Below are 15,778 nucleotides of genomic sequence, written 5' to 3' on the forward strand. Positions count from 1 at the left end.
TTACGTTACCGTAAAACTTGCTTTGTTCAAGCATGTACGCCAAGCTATGGAGTCGCTGCAGTTATTCGCTTGCTGGCCTTACGGAGGAGAGGGAGGGTTTAGCTCATGATCGGGTGTTTGCGACGCCACATCCGAGTCCTCTCCACTTTTCACTGGTGCTGGCGGTGCACTTGCGTTGGCATTCGGGGCCGTAGCACCCCTTCCAGCGGCGATAGGACCCGTGGCAGAGCCCCCTTTGCGACTTTCGTCTACAAAATCTTTTAGAACCTTGCGCACGTCAGCCAACGAGTCCACCGCAAACGAGCAAGCATGCCGTCCCCCACTGTGTTGAACATCAGGCCCGACGACAACGGCGAAGATGGAAACATTCTCTGCCAGCCGCACAGGCACCTTCTGCAAGCGACTAAATGCAACTTTGTTGTCGTCGTCCACGCACTCGCCATCGTCTAGCTCGTCATCGTCAGTTGAGTAGTCTTCGTGCCCCCGCACAGCTGCCGCCGCAGTTCCAAGCAACTGCTCGTTCTGACGGCGCTTTTTCAGTCCGTTCCTCACTTTTTTGGCTGGTTCCAATTCATCGGTGACTCCACTCCCTCCTCTCGGCCGGGGCATGCGGGGCTTTGCCTTTGAGACGTGTGCAGCTGACGGCACTGGCTGTGCGTGCAACTGTGGAGGTAGAGGTTTGCCCATGGCGATGGAGTTCCGGCGAATGCGCTCATTAGCCGCCTGCTCTTCCTCTTTTCTTTTCCTCTCGTCGTGGCGCTCGTTAGACTCGGCAACCAAAGCATTCAACGTCTGGAACATTTGGTCATCAGTCACGTCGTCGCATACGCACAAGACAAAGTCAACCTCTTGATCACTTTTCTTGGAGATCTGCTCACCGAGAGACAAGTGTTTCAGAATACCCTCAAGAACGCGCGTCTTCGTGCACCCCTCGTGCTCGACGCTAACGGACTTGTGCCCCTGATAAACTTCCAGCGCCGTACCAATGAGCTGCCGCTCTAAAATAATCTGGAGATCCTTTGCCTGCCAGCTACCGAAATGCGGGTCGGCGTCGCCATAGTGCCACGTTAACGAGCTTTCCTTGTCTTCAATATAACTTCCAGGAGTTCTGTCTGTGAACATCAGCATTGTCGGCAGCACTAAATCCTTCCACGACATATCGTCACCGCCAAACGAATCATCAGTCGGAGCGATACTTCCGACAGCTCGTGGTGTACCATCACCAGTGTCCGTTGACCCTGGTGCCGAAGCATGCTGAGAATACGCTGGTAAGCTACCCATGCTCATGTGCATCATGCTATGAGCGTCACCTGAGTAAGACGCGTCCAGACTGCCACCACTGGCACTGCCCACACCAACGACTGTCGCGGTGGTACTTCCCCCAGACCGAGCTGTGGCAACATCGTACTGGAACTTGCTCATGGTCTTCCATTGCTCGCGTGTGTTGCTCAAGTTCATTCGATAGAAAAATCCGTCCTCTGCTGCAACACCGACGCGCACACCATTCAACCACGTTTCGAGAAATTTACGCTCACGCCCGCTGACGATAAATACCGTGTTACGCTCGTCGGCACTGAGAGCATCAAGAAGGGACTTGAAATTGGGCCCCACGGCCGCAAGTGGAAGAAGCGAATGCTGCGGCGTCAGAGTCCGATCATAGTCCAAAATGATCACGCGATTTTGCGAACTACGATAGGCTTGCACGATGGACTTCTTGTCAAGCTTCGGCAATTGTGTTGAAGATTTGCGGTTTTTCTCTACAGCCACGCCAAGTTCCTCCAGAAATTCCTCTCCCCATGCGGAGGCCGTGTTAGACGACACGTAGCGGTACAATTTCTGCTGGCGGATTTCACGCTCAGTTCGGCACATGCTTAAGGCTTGATGGATGCTTAACGCTACGTCTTCCGTGTTCCACGGGTTTACGACGATAGCACCACTCAGAGACTGGGAGCAACCTGCGAACTCGCTCACGACCAACACGCCCGGACCGCCATCTTCACCTTCCCAATCTGTCAGCATGGACGCAGACGATTGCCGTGGAGACGTAATAGGTGAAAGCACACCACCTTTCATCACACCCACACCCTCTCCAATTGTTTCTGGGCTGTTCGGGATTCCAGGTTTAGGAGCGGTTCCACCACCACCACTAAGGCTGCTGGCGCTGAATCCTCTGGCGGCTGCGCGGGCAGCCTTCTTGCGCTCATCCTTATTACGCATAAAATGTTGCTGGCAGACAATAAACTCATGAGACACCAAGTTCATTCCATCTCGTGTAGACGTCACCAAGCAAACATCAGCCAAATCGTAAAGCGCGCACAGCTCTTCGTGCGGAGTTGCTTGCTGCTGGATAAAGTGAATTGGCGCGTAGTCCAGAGTTCCAAAAATGCCGTTGATCCGTCCCACAATCTGGTTCACTTGGGTCACGATATTGTGATAGCTCTGTGAGCTCATTTCGAGCTGATGGCACGCATCGTACCCGATATTTCCTTTGCCAGTTGCGATCGGGCTGGCAGCGCTGGGTGGGGACTCTGAGAGCGCTTTAATAGGGCTGTCATTTCCACTCGAGCTTCCCCCAATTGGATAGGATGAGGATCTAGGAAGAATGTTAGCACTGTCCCCGCTTGCACTGCTGGCGCTAGTTCGCCGAGAATTGTCACCTGCGCCAGTAGACTTACTGTCGACCACGCCTGAACGCGAAGAGATACCAATCTGCACCAGTACAACGTTGTGCTGCCACTCCGGAAAACGATCTAGCAGCATTTCCATCGCTAGCATCTTGTGCGGGAGCCCTTTGATGTTGTCAAGCCGATCAATGCCAAGAATGATGCGTTTGCCGCCGAATTTATCATGCAGCTCGTTCACTCGGTTCAGGGTCGGCAAACTCGACGCTGCACGAGCGAATGGCTCCAAGCTAATACCAATCGGAAACACACCAATAGAGGTGAAGTGATCACGGTCAGCAAGCGTGCTGCGGACACCCTTGTGCGAGCACTCCACACCCAGCAGTCTGTGGCACGTTGAAAGGAAGTGACGCTCATAGTCGAACGTCTGAAAGCCGATAAGATCGGCCTGCAACACACCAGTTAGCAGCTGCGAGCGCACAGGTAACCGACAATACACGTCTGAAGCCGGGAACGGGGTGTGCAGGAACCAGCCGATACGACAGAGCGGGATACGTTGGCGCAGCAGCGACGGCAGCAGCATGAGATGGTAGTCGTGCACCCACACCGAGTCCCCTTCGTTATAAATCTCAGCAATCGCATCGGCAAAGCTTTCATTCGCGGACTCGTAGGCTCGCCAGTCTTGCTTGTTGAATCTTTTGGTCGAGTGGAAGCTCGAGTTGCCACCTGCATTCCACGTGGACGGCACCGGCTCCGACACGTAGTGAAACAGCGACCAGAGAACTTCCGAGGAGAAGCCGGTGTGTCTGGAGGCCACGTCCGACGACAGAAACACCGGCAGACAGTTGTGTTGCAGCAGCAAGCGGCGCACGGCCTCGTGCTCGCTCTTGGGGATATGCTGGCCCACCCAGCCCACCCACAAGAAGTTCATCTCGGCCCTCACGCCCGTGAGACACATGAGCTTGTCCAGGCCGCCCGTCGTCTTGGTGGCTTTCCAGCGTCCGGTCTGCGGCTGCCGCTCCAATAGCACCGGCAGGTTGTTGGACACCACAATGAGCTGGCTATCAGCGGTTGTGGTCGCCTTGTCCGTCGATTCTTCGTCGCTGTCCTCCTCCTCCTCGGCGCGGAGCTTCATGAGCTGCAGCTGCAATTCTTGGATGTTGGCCAGAATCTCCTGCTCCTCCAGCGATAGCGTGTCCAGGCGGCTTAGCTCGAAGTCCGTGGCGGCGCGCTGCGACACAAAGAACTCGTTGCGCGGTGACAAGACGCCGCTGGTGGGCGGCGCGGGTGGAGACGCAGCCACATGAAGCCCCGAAGACGACGCGACCTCGTCCCCCATCGAGATGAGAGCCCGACTCGCAGATTGAAGAATGAAGGTGCCGGTAGTTGAGGTGGCTAGAAGTGTAATTTAAGAGAAGATGATGGATATTGACCAATTGCATTTGATTAACAGGTTCAAACCGACCAATGGGCGACGAAGGGATATCTTCAACGTCGGCGTGAAAAGTATCTAACGCTATGCCAGCACCCTCTAGTGCTGCAGATTCTCGAGCGTGACTTCATTCTCGCGTCTCGACTTGTACCAGGAGATGAACGGGAATGCCATGAGATACAGCACCAGGGCGCTGTAGAATGTGGCGACGAGTGCTACGACCGTCCAGCCCTTGGGCGACAAGTCGAAGCTCTGCTGCAGCGTCCGGAAGACCAGCGCGTAGTTCACGCCGAACAAAGCGAGTGTGCCGACAACTAGCGTGATGACAATCCATCGGTTGTAGACGAACGGCTGTCCCATCAACCGCTTGTTGGTAGTGAACGTGAGCAGAGGCACCAGAGCGAACGGAAGCTGCACGCTCTGCATCACGTTGATCATTTCGCTCACAATGTCCGTGTGGAGCCCGTTGTACTCTGTCAGCAGCGCAACTAACAAGGCAGGTCCAAGCGCCATTGTACGCGTGACTGCCAATCGCTTCCAGGCAGCAATGCGGAGATCCAGGAAACCTTCCATCACGAATTGGCCGGCGTACGTCCCCGTCATCGTCGATGCCTGACCGGAAGCGACTAATCCAACCGCCCATATGATCTTGGCGTAGTGTCCAAGAGAGCTGCTTACAGCTTCTCCTGCCTCCTTCAACCCGACCTGCTGGCAGTACCCCACGATGTGCTTCGTTGTGTAGCACTGCGTGCAAGATGCAGCAACTGTTTCGTACTCATTGGCGCAAGCGATACCAGTGGAGGCGCTGTAGATGTCATTTCCTGACGCCAACGCGGCTGTCGACGGGATGCATGCAGTTTGAATGCCTGCGTTGAACACATCGGAGGCAGCATTGGCACCTAGGGCGTCACACTGCGGACTGTAGAAGGTGCTGGCAAACGCTGAGATCACGAACATGTTGATGAGAAAGCTCACAAACAGTGCCAAGATTGCCTCGAGACCGAAGTAGAAATTGGCCTCTTTGACTGGTCCAGTGCCAACCCCTCGACGCGAGTGGACGCTACGCGATTGCACCAGCGCAGAGTGCAGGTACACATTGTGTGGCATGATGATGGAGCCGAGCATCCCGACTGCTTGCATGACGTTCTGGTTGTCGATGCGCGGGATGGCGATGCCCTTGGCGATTTCGATCCCACTTGGCTTGCTCACTGTGAAGTCGACGAAGAAGCACGCGCACATGATCCCGATGAGCCCCATGAAGAAGGTCTCGAGATAGCGGTTGCTCTTGTTGGCGCCGCGTCGGTCGATGGCCAGGAAGGTAAACGTGTCCAAGGCGGTGATCAAGCAGCCGATCCAGAGCGGGAGACCGAACAAAATTTGCAGCGCGATGGCCGTGCCGAGCACCTCTTGGATATCGCAGCCGATGATGACCAGCTCCATCATGATCCACACGGCGTAGGTGACGATGCACGGGTACTCCGCTCGACAGAGCTCGGCCAAGTGGCGCCCCGTACAGGAACCCAGTCTTGCAGCCAGCACCTGGTACAGTCCGCCGAGCACGGTGCTCCAGAATGTGACGTACAGCAACTCGTAGCGTGAGTAAGCGCCGCTCTGCAGATCCGCCTCGAGGTTGCCGGGGTCCAGGTAGGCCATGCTCATGAGCCACCCAGGCCCCACGAATGACCAAAACTTGCCCCACGAGAACGGAGGCCGCTGCGGCGCCAAGTGCGCGTCGCCATGGAGCTCTGACAGCCGCGAGTACGACGCGCTCAGCGTCGCACCACTTGGGCGCAGGATCTCCGGAGACTCTGGCATGGTACGTCGACTGACACGTTGTCTGGATGATGACGATTAGCCCAATGAGACAGGGCCGCATAAATGTTTTCGGCCAATCATATGCGTCAATTTGGATTTCAACCAATCATCCGTCATCAAATTGAAATGGAAGACCAACCTGCAAGTGGCGGCGGTGTCGAGTCGACTGCTTCGTCGGTGTCGCCTCCAGCCGCTGATGCCAGCGTTCCAAGCTTCTTAGACTCTCGCACGCTTCCCCCTGCTGCTGTGAGCGACGGAGACGCGGCGCCGCGCTATTTGCCTCGCGAGGACGGATCCGCGCCGTCCTCATTGACGTTCAGTGAGGCTTTCGCACAGCTGAGGAGCACTTCGTCGTATGTGGCGCCGCCGCCTGAACAGCCACAGGGAGACAAACCTCCCGTGAGGGACGCAGCCGCCACCGTGTACGTGAACCGAAGGCAGAAGGGCAACCCCATGCTCAAAGCTGTACGCAACGTGGGGCTCGAGTTCCGAGACGGAATGATCCCGGACTACGTGATGGGGGAAGCTGCTTGTTGTGTTTTGTTCCTGAGTGTGCGGTACCACCTGCTGCACAATAGCTACTTGGAAGAGCGTGTGCAGAGCATACGGAAGGATGATCCCACGCGCTACAAAACCAAACTGGTCTTGTGCTTTGTGGATGTCGATGACAACGAAGTGGCGCTGCGAGAGATCAACCGTGTTGCATTATTGAGCGACTTTACGCTCGTGCTGGCGTGGAGCTGGCTGGAAGCTGCGCGGTACCTGGAGACTTTTAAGGCGTACGAGAACAAGTCGGCGACTATCATCAAGGAGAAGGTGGAGGCCGAGTTCTTGCCGAAAGCCAACGACGTGCTCACGTCCATCCGGTCTGTCAACAAGACGGACGTCGTCACTTTGCTCTCGACGTTCGGGACAGTGAAGGGGCTTATGAACGCCTCCATGGAAGAGCTGTCGCTGTGCCCCGGTGTAGGCGCCAAAAAGGTGCGTCAATTGCTCGAGACCTTCCAGGAACCGTTCACCAAGCAGTGACGCAGCGCCGGCCAAATGCAAGGGGGCGAGATGGGAGACAACTTGTCACATTGAACCATGTCAACAATGCGCGTGCTCTCTACTTGAGGTTGCAGGCGTCGATATCAAGATCAAAATTGTGTGAGTGCAAGGAGGCCCCCCCCTCGACTTCCCCTGCTAGCCTGTGGCCAGCGGCACTTGACGTAAATTACTTCGGCAGACCAGCCTTCGACTTCGCCCTTACCTTTCCAAGACACCGGATTCATCACAGGATGCTCGATTTCAAACGTCCTTGCGGCACTCACTACAGCCAATGCAGCATTCAGACAGAGCATTCAATCGTAAACGTGAGATATTGCGCCGTTTTCTTACGAACAGCATGCTTGTAGGGGAAATACTAATGCATAAGGTTCTTACGCGCGAGGAGAAGCGTTGCTGTTGTTGTTCACCTCGGCGGTGAAGCCGACCGCCTCGATCGCCGCCACCAGGTCGCTGTACTGCGCCGATCCGGAGACGTAGGCGGCACGCTCGTCGAACTCCACCACTGCGTCCGTCACGCCAGGCGTGTTCTTGAGCGCGCTCTCCACAGTCGTGCCGCAGTTCTTCATGCACGACATGCCCTCCACCTGGATCCGCACGGTGGACGGGTCAGTGTAACGCCACGAGCCACGCTCCTCCGTGATGTCCTGGTCCAGGTTCTTGAAGAGCAGGAAGCCGGCGCCAAACCCGGCGATGAGAGCGATAAAGAGGCCCGTTTCATAGGTCATAACCACGAGCATAGCGAAGTACGCGATGGTCATCTGAATCATGTACAAAACAGCGAGCGTCAGCTTGCACTGCATCTTGTGGAACTTGTCATGGGGTCGGAGCTTGCGTGCCACCAGCAGCCGCTGGCGCACCGCTTCACGTCCTTTCACGAGCGACTCGTTCAGCAGCGCGATGAGAAAGCACCCGATGAAGCCGAACGCGTACTTGACGCCGCTGTTAAGTACCCACGGCTGGAAGAGCAACATGACGCACGAGCCGTGGATGGACGTCTGGAAGCCGTTGAACATGACCGACCCCTGGCCCGTACAGAAGCTCGAGCTAGTCGACGACGTGTCCGACTCGGTGGCCGAGCTGCTCGACGTAGTAGACGACGCCGTCGTCGTGCCACTTGCACTTGCAGAGGAGAAATCGGCCACGAAGCTCTGCGCCGCGGGGCTGAGTGTCGTGATGTTGGTGGCGTCGGAGCACGTAGCTCCCGTGCAAATGACCTGGTCCACCAAGTAGCGCGGCTCGGTGTTGACGCTGGTGAGGTACGTGTTCTTGTTGTCCTGTGACGCGAAGTAGATCTTCTGGGCGTTCTTCAGACACACGTAGACGTAGTTGTCGGTGGTGACGGCGTCCCCCGTCACGGGGTCACTGATACCGTCCGAGCACTCGGTGCAGGCGTCCGTGCACTCGGCGTAGGCGTCGGCGTCCGTCTGGTTCACGATGAACTCGGCCATGTTGGCGGCCAGGTAGGCCGTGTCCGTCACGTCGAAGTCGTAGGACGAGAAGGCACGCGCCGCCATGCCGCACGAGTAGACCCGCTGGCCATTGGCCATGCCCACGTAGTTCTCGTTGTCATAGCCGCTGTCCATCGTAGACATGCCGCACACGGGGCACGTGTAGTCGGTGGTGCTCGCGGCAGACGACGCCAGGTCGCGGTGCGCCTGCATGGCGTGTAGGTCGTGCAGCTGGTGCAGCGCGTGGTGGTGGTTGTATACGTGCACGTGCGCAGTCGCCGAGGCGGCCAGCAGCGCGGCGGCGCAGAGACGTAAGCTGCGAAGCATCTCGACGGCTGGAAGGTGGCGAGATGAAGAGTGAGCGGAGGTGCGGGCAGGTAAATTCGAGTTTGCAGCGACGGGCGGCGTGCTGCATACAAATTCCAAGACGTTTCGGTCTGAAGCTGAGGCAGCCCATACAAGTTGGCTCCAGGGATTCGGACCAGGTAGAGTGTAATGGCGTTGCTAAATGCACGCATTCGGCTTCTACTATCCTGCACACATGTAGATGTCAACACTTGCATTGCTTCCTACGAGGCGTTGGAAGTGGTTGGAAGTGAATGGCCCGAGCTCGACGCTATCCATGTCAACAATCCAAATCAACAATTACCGAGCGAAAGGGGGCGTCCCGTGTTGCACCGCGCAGCTGAGACCGTTGGCTCCAGGCTTCCTGCAGACTCCGCTCATTTCCATCGCTATTCCCATCGACACCACCAGCGGCGCCTTCCATCGACGCCGCCACACTTGATCCTGCGCCGCGAGATCCATCTGGCTTGGACGGGATAATCTCCGTCTCTGAACACAAATGTTGGTTCTACGGAGCCCTCACTATACATTTTCTCTTGGAATGGCGAGAGCTCGGGCTCTGATGCCGCTGCTGGCGGCGTTGCTGCTGCTGGCGCTGAGCGCCGAGGCCGGCCAGAACCTGCGCAAGACCACGTGCCCGCTGTGCAACATGGACGTCAAGGCCAACATCAACGCCACCATCCTCGGCGACCAGTTCGTGTACGCGTGCGAGATGGCTGGGCACATTGACTCGCTGCAGAACGACCCGGTGCGTTCAAGGCGTATACGCCCCCTGCCTATAGTCCACCACCTTCTAACGCTTCTCTTTGTTACAGGCTGCCAACCTGGGCTCACCCGAGGAAGCCGACATCGCCACGGACGAGATCTACCAGGACGCCACGGACATCAAGTGTCCCGTGTGCGGCAAAGGCTATGACGAGCTCACGCACGCCGTCCCGTGGATCTCCAAGGGCGCGCAGAAGATCTACACGTGCTCCGAGGAACACGCGCAGCTCGTGTTCGCCGACCCCACCAAATACGTGGCGGCGCAGACGTCGTCGGATGACTTCTGCTACGCCGGCGCTGCCGCCGACCCCACGGGCTCCGTCATGTTCAACGGCTTCCAGTTGGCCATCGGCGGCGACGCCACGTGTCTGCTGCTGCTCTTCCAGCCCTGGGTGCTCTCGTCCGCGGTCAAATACGCCTTCGCGTTCCTGGGTGTAGTGTTGCTGGCCATGTCGCTCGAGGGCTTCGGCGAGCTGCGCGACCTCGTGCTGAAGCGGCTCTACCGGGCCCACGGCATCGTGTCCAGCCAGGCAGACTACATGTCGCTGGCCACACCGCAGGTCAGCAGCGCCAGCACGAGCCACGACGCGTTCATACCCAAGGCTGGACGCGTGCCGGACGCCCCCAGACTCAGCATCGTGCGTCGCCTGCCACTCTGGTGCAAGCTGGCGCTGGCCGCTATGTACATGGTGCATCTGAGTCTGGGCTACTGGGTCATGCTGATCATCATGACGTACGAGACGCTCATGTTCGTGGCCGTGATCCTCGGCGTCGGGCTGGGCTTTGCCGTCTTCAAGGACACAGACGCAGAGGAGCTCAGCGGCAGCGTTGACCCATGCTGCTCCACCTAATCCAATTAATTGCACCGGAAACTCTATTTTGTCTCGAATTGTCAGTCACAATGACCTGTAGCCACATATCGCTTTCACTATGCATCTGATTATTTCAGCTGCAATCATTGAAGTACGTCCTCGGCAGCACAGAGCTGATCCCACTCCGTTTTTCGCCAGTCAAGAGTCAAGAGCCGAGATCCTGTATCAATGTACGGCACGGTGAGCTCGAGCGCCAGCAGCTCGCGCGACGGCCTGGCACCGCCGCCGCCCACGCCGTCGCCCTTCCGCTACCACGTGCAGGCGGGCGAGTCGCTGGCGAGCATCGCGCACAAGACGCAGACGACGGAGGCGGCGCTGCTGGCGCTCAACCCGCTGCTGGGCCGCAAGAAGAAGCACGTCAAGCTCTACCCGGGCCAGCAGCTCATCGTGGAGGAGGCGCGCGCCGTCTCGCTGCCTCCGCCACCCGAGTGCATCGACCAGGGCTGGGGCCAGATGCACCTCGTGCGCGCCGGGGAGTCGCTGCGCGGCATCGCGGCGCTCTACAACACGACGGAGGAGCTCCTGCGGCAGGATAACCGCCGCTACTTCCCCACCGGCGAGCGCAGCTTGCTGTGTCCTGGCCAGTTGTTGCACGTGCGGCTCATGAACACGGGCGAGATGGAGAGGGACGACCCCAGTGGTGACGCGGACGCCACGGCCTCGGCGCTCAACGCTGTGGGCGAACAGGAAGCCACGTACACGGGCACGTCTGCCGCCTTCGCGCGCTACAAGACGCACCTGGTGGTGCCCGCCGACACCTTCGATACCATCTGCAAGGCGTACAGTATCCCCTACGCGCACTTCCTGCAGATCAACCGCGGCCGGTACCCCGTGGGGCAACGCGCCGAGCTCGTGCCAGGTGAGCGGGTCATTGTGCCCGACCTCCTGGCAGCGCAACAAGCGGCCAGTAGCCGCAACATTGCCGAGGTGAAACTCACCAAGCAGATCCACGTCGTAGAACCTGGAGATACTCCCGAAGAGCTGGCCGAGCGCTACGGCATGACATACGACGAAATGCGCGAGTACAACCGCGCCTACTTCCCTAGGGGATACCGCGGCGAGATCCGCCCTGGTTACAAGCTGGTCGTGAAGCGGCCAATGGATCCCCACAACACGGACTCGCCGCGGCAGCCACGCCATAACGAGTACCGCGACCTTGACGCTACAAGCAGTGCGTGATCAGCGAGCCTGCATCCACCAGGCCTCTGCTGTCGTAAGGTCTCTGTAGTTTGTATATCTAGACGAGATGGGAATATGAAGCTGTTTCAACGGTGTTGGCTTTACTTCGGGCTAAGACAGGGTCTCCTGGGCTTCCTGTTGCCTCGTTCGTCGTTTTGGTCTTCTTTTGTACGTGTGCTTTGCTACTACTTTTCGTGTTCCTACGAGCGCCTTTCGCGGCGGAGCCGACGAAGAGCGCGTTGGGATGTATCAGGCGTCTCCTGCGTGGAAGCACTCGGTGGTGGTGTGCTGACAGGAGCAGTCGCGGTGTCGCTATCATCAGCCGGTGCGATCGACTTGGTCGTAGAAGGATAGTCAACCGACTCGGAATCGGACTGGGCAGCGCCTTCCTCCTCGGCAAACTCCTCTGTTTCTTCCTCCGCGTCTTCATGGTCCTCGGTGGTCTCCTCTTCCACGTCGGCCTCCTCGCTTCCAGGAGATCGCATGACCGTCGTCTCAACATTGCCACTAGACATTAACTCGACGGCTTTCAGCTTGGGCTCTTCAGGAAGGGCAGCGTCCTCACCAGCTTCGTCATCCGAGCTATCGTCTGGTAGCAGAACAACTTCTTCAGCATCTGAATCATCCATATCGGCGAGTCGCTGCCATCGCTTGCGTCGCCGTGGTGCACGCGGCCCTCGCTTGTGATAGCGAGCCAATAAATAAGCTGCAAGCGTCGCTAGCGCTAGGAAGGCGACTGAATGCAGCACCAAAGTGGGTGCGAACGGGATACCAAGCCTTGACTGCCATCCACCACTCCCACGACCAGCATCCACTACCTCGGTCGTTTTCGCATCTATCGTTTCAATGGTGCGATCCTCGAGAGAAGAGATTGTGCGGGAAGTTTGACCAGCGGTAGAATGCACCTCCGTTTGCAGCTCTATCTCCTCCTCCTGTGCAATTACGCGCAGCTCTTCTTCTATACGAACGCGTTCGTCCTCCTGCAGCAGGACTTGTTCGAGTTGCGCCAGCTCGTGGATTTCCTTGTCCACAACCACGCGTTCCATTTCCTGAGTTTCGATGTCGATAAGAGCAGCAGAGCCAACGCCTTCCTTGGCCTCCAGATCCCCCGATTCTTGACGCTGAAAATCCACCGCCTGTGTGTCTGATTCAGCTGCAACCTCATCATAACTGCGCAAGCTGGTTATCTTCGCTTCGGTGCGTTCAAGATCCGCGACCACCACCTCCGCATCCTCAATTGCCATATCTACCTTACTCACGGCCTCAGTGTCCTGTAGCTCCTTGTGAACCTCGATTGCACCGTCACTCGCAAGCACTTCGTTTTCATCCACGCGAAGATGTTCGGCGTCTTGCACTGACTCCGGATATTGTTTCTTGTGCGTCTCTATAGGCTCTTCTTCCAGCACTTCAGTTCCAGGCAGGGTAGCGACTCGAGTGCTGATGTCAGGCCGACGCTGCTCCATCCCTGCTTTCTCCACAGTTTCAGCATCAAGCGTATCCACCTCCACCACAAGCTCCACCTCGGGTCCGTCAACCAGAACAGTCAGATGTGCTGCCGTTTGCTCTTCGTGCTGAAACAGAACTTCTTGCTCGGAAAGATCAGCTTCAGAAAGGTTGTCTGCCCCATAGAGATTCGTCACTTCCACTTGTGTATGCTCCACCTCCAGCACAATGCCCTCCAATTCCACCAACACTTCCGTGACAACCGATCGCCTCTCCTCACCACGGGCTACTTCTTCCTTGTCCGAGGACGCCAGCTCAATATTTTGCTGATTTTCCTCAACCAGCCCAGCACCACTGTATGTCTGATCCTCCGTGGCATGATCGCTATGCACTGATGAAGTCGGGATTCCAACTACTGGGGCTTCAGATCGTTCATCAATCAGCTCGTCCACCTCAGTCAACGCGGTTATCTCTACCTGTTCATCACTGACGTACTCACTCGCCAAAATCGCCTCAGAAGAGCTGTGCACGGTCGCTGCCATTTCTGCAAGTTCGGCAGTCAGCTCAGCAAGCTCAATCGTAATTTCTGTCTCTTTATCGATGTTGTCTGGCAGCTCATCCTGAGAAGGACTTTGCTCTTCCGACACAGGGGCTTCAATTGACTCAACAAGCAATCGTTCTTCGTGAGATAGCTTGACACCCGACCGGGCTTGCTCTTCGTTAGCAGGTTCACGTTGACCCCTTCCAGTGGTAGTGCTTCGATCTTCCGGTAAAGGGACTTCTGTTGACATTTCATCCGTGGTCTTGGCTCGAAAGGCTAGTTCCAGTTTCAGACTGGCCGCCGCATCCACATGCGACTGGCCGTTCGACACCACCTCAGTCAACTCTCCAGGATTACCTTCTTCTTGGACTTGCCGCGAGGTGCGTTTATATTCCTTCAGCTCCTGCTCGATGGAAGCAGCATACTGGTCTGCTAGCTGCTTCATTCGCTCTTCCATCAACTCAATAGCGGCCATTTTTGCGTCAAAGATGCAGTTCAGTGCTGTCACCCGGGTGTCTGCAATGATCGAGTTCGTGGCGGATGCGATGGCTACCCGTCGTTTCTCGGAGTGCTTCACGTGGTCTAATGCCCGAGACTCCCGAGCTGTAAACCCCCGCACGACATTCTTAATTGCAGCCTGGTGTGCCATCAAAGGTGCGAGGAATTCGTCGCTGGGCAGCTCTGCATCACTCACGTCGGGCTCTAATCCCATCCACTCAAATACTTCGTCCACGCTCAATCTTGCCCAGGTTGCACTTTCCTTCAGTGCCTCTGCAAGAAACGCGAGTGCTGTAAGCAGAAACGACCGGACGCGTTCGGCCAGCTCACTACCTGCATCCAAGTCCAGCTCCATCACTGTAAAAAGAGCTTTCAAACGTGGCTGTATCCAATCCACCACCAGCTTCAGAACGTCAGTCAAACCCGAAACTGCTAGTCTTAGCTGACCTCGTGTATCCTCCATCAGTTCCATGCAGACGGCCACAAGTGTTGACGTGTTTGCCAACCCGGGGAACACTCGAATTCTTTGGTTCGCTAGTGCATGGGCGGCGCGTGCCGCCTGTGTCAAATGTCCATTCCTCAGCAGAGCCAACGATTCGACCCGCATAGATTCTCCCAGTTCCTTCGCAAAAGGGCCCACTGCATTCCGGAGCTCAACTAACAGCAAGAACAGGGCCTCCTCCGCTCTTTCCACCACGATCAGAATCGAAGCCGCAGCAGGAGACGACGGGTACATCCGACAAACAGCTACCCCACCTGCTACTGACACGGTCACCACCCCCGCCGCTACAGCCGCTACAGTCGTAGATCGACCACACGGGGCCTTGCGCTTCTTCGTCATCGTCTCCACTTGGTTGATGAATCCACACTTTCCAGCTTTTCTCTTTGTCAGCCCTTTCCCAGCCGCGTACTTCTCACTCGACTGTTTCTCAACTGTCATGTCAGCAACGAAAGCAACTGGTTGGTCCTTCCGTATGTGGCCATTGGCGGTCGATTGCTGGGGCTGCAGTTTATTGGGCCGTTCACCTGCGTCCTCGCTGCTGCGTCTGCGCTCCATCCGTCGACTGCCGTTGGACCTCGGACTCTGCAGCTCAACGTCCTCCTGATGCTGTTGACTGAGTCGGCGTCGCAGATACTGCTGCGTGTACGTGGCCGTCGTACTCTGTTTGCGCTCCGGAGACATGGCGGGCGACTGCGAGCTGCGTCTGCGCTGTTGCTCGTGCATCTCGGACCTGGCGGGGGGTCGCTGCTGCTGCTTCTAGCCAGACCACGCCAGGAGCTGCTCCTTCCCGCTCGTCTCTGGAGAGAGGAGTGCGAGCCTCGTCCCGGATCGGGTTCCGGCTGCTGTCGAATAAGATAGTGTGGTGCACTTACACAATTAAACGATAAGTGCTGAGCGAAATTCAATTTAAAACAATTAATTAGTTCAACTTCCACAATTCAATTCAAAACAATTAATTCGTTCAAATCCAACGCAAGCCGACGCAGTCCGCAGTAGCGTGGGCAGACGTGCGAAGCCATGTTTGCTTTGTCGTCTTTCGATCGCGCGACCATCGAGCTGAGTCAGCCCGCATCTGGCATGCTTGTTGCTGCTTGCCGCCGGTGCGTATTGTCCGTCTTGGTGATCGGCGTCAATCTGGCCAGGTCTGGCCTCGAACAACGCCCGAGAGCTTCGCTCAAAGCACACTCGATATTCGTGAGACCATGCCAACATACAGAGCAAGTCACACACGGCGACGCCGTCGCCGCAATCGACGCTGCCAACCGAG

General features: G+C 57.1%; 7 protein-coding genes across 7 annotated transcripts; 3 read left to right on the plus strand and 4 right to left on the minus strand.

Annotated features, from left to right (window-relative positions):
- Positions 1-78: 78 nt before the first annotated feature.
- KRP23_3887 (Alpha,alpha-trehalose-phosphate synthase [UDP-forming] A) lies at positions 79-3,960 on the minus strand (the record flags this gene model as incomplete). Its single annotated transcript, XM_067888799.1, has 1 exon — positions 79-3,960. One exon carries the CDS (start codon positions 3,958-3,960, stop codon positions 79-81), a length of 3,882 nt encoding a protein of 1,293 aa, XP_067748005.1.
- A 192-nt stretch (positions 3,961-4,152) lies between these two features.
- Positions 4,153-5,868, minus strand: KRP23_3888 (Metal transporter nramp1-like protein; the record flags this gene model as incomplete). Its single annotated transcript, XM_067888800.1, has 1 exon — positions 4,153-5,868. The coding sequence occupies one exon, from the start codon at positions 5,866-5,868 to the stop codon at positions 4,153-4,155; it is 1,716 nt and encodes a 571-aa protein (XP_067748006.1).
- A 126-nt stretch (positions 5,869-5,994) lies between these two features.
- KRP23_3889 (DNA excision repair protein ERCC-1) lies at positions 5,995-6,897 on the plus strand (the record flags this gene model as incomplete). The annotated part of the gene is made up of 1 exon (XM_067888801.1): positions 5,995-6,897. One exon carries the CDS (start codon positions 5,995-5,997, stop codon positions 6,895-6,897), a length of 903 nt encoding a protein of 300 aa, XP_067748007.1.
- Positions 6,898-7,158: 261 nt separating this feature from the next.
- KRP23_3890 (High affinity copper uptake protein 1) lies at positions 7,159-8,693 on the minus strand (the record flags this gene model as incomplete). The annotated part of the gene is made up of 2 exons (XM_067888802.1): positions 7,159-7,180; positions 7,294-8,693. 2 exons carry the CDS (start codon positions 8,691-8,693, stop codon positions 7,159-7,161), a joined length of 1,422 nt encoding a protein of 473 aa, XP_067748008.1.
- A 559-nt stretch (positions 8,694-9,252) lies between these two features.
- KRP23_3891 (uncharacterized protein) lies at positions 9,253-10,327 on the plus strand (the record flags this gene model as incomplete). Its single annotated transcript, XM_067888803.1, has 2 exons — positions 9,253-9,459; positions 9,527-10,327. 2 exons carry the CDS (start codon positions 9,253-9,255, stop codon positions 10,325-10,327), a joined length of 1,008 nt encoding a protein of 335 aa, XP_067748009.1.
- A 189-nt stretch (positions 10,328-10,516) lies between these two features.
- KRP23_3892 (Muramidase-2) lies at positions 10,517-11,527 on the plus strand (the record flags this gene model as incomplete). Its single annotated transcript, XM_067888804.1, has 1 exon — positions 10,517-11,527. One exon carries the CDS (start codon positions 10,517-10,519, stop codon positions 11,525-11,527), a length of 1,011 nt encoding a protein of 336 aa, XP_067748010.1.
- Positions 11,528-11,727: 200 nt separating this feature from the next.
- On the minus strand, positions 11,728-15,234 carry KRP23_3893 (uncharacterized protein; the record flags this gene model as incomplete). Its single annotated transcript, XM_067888805.1, has 1 exon — positions 11,728-15,234. One exon carries the CDS (start codon positions 15,232-15,234, stop codon positions 11,728-11,730), a length of 3,507 nt encoding a protein of 1,168 aa, XP_067748011.1.
- Between the last annotated feature and the right edge of the window lie 544 nt (positions 15,235-15,778).

The sequence above is a fragment of the Phytophthora ramorum genome, assembly GCF_020800215.1.
Source record: "Phytophthora ramorum isolate Pr-102 chromosome Unknown Phyram_PR-102_s0003, whole genome shotgun sequence".
In the NCBI taxonomy this organism is placed as follows: Eukaryota; Oomycota; class Peronosporomycetes; order Peronosporales; family Peronosporaceae; genus Phytophthora; species Phytophthora ramorum.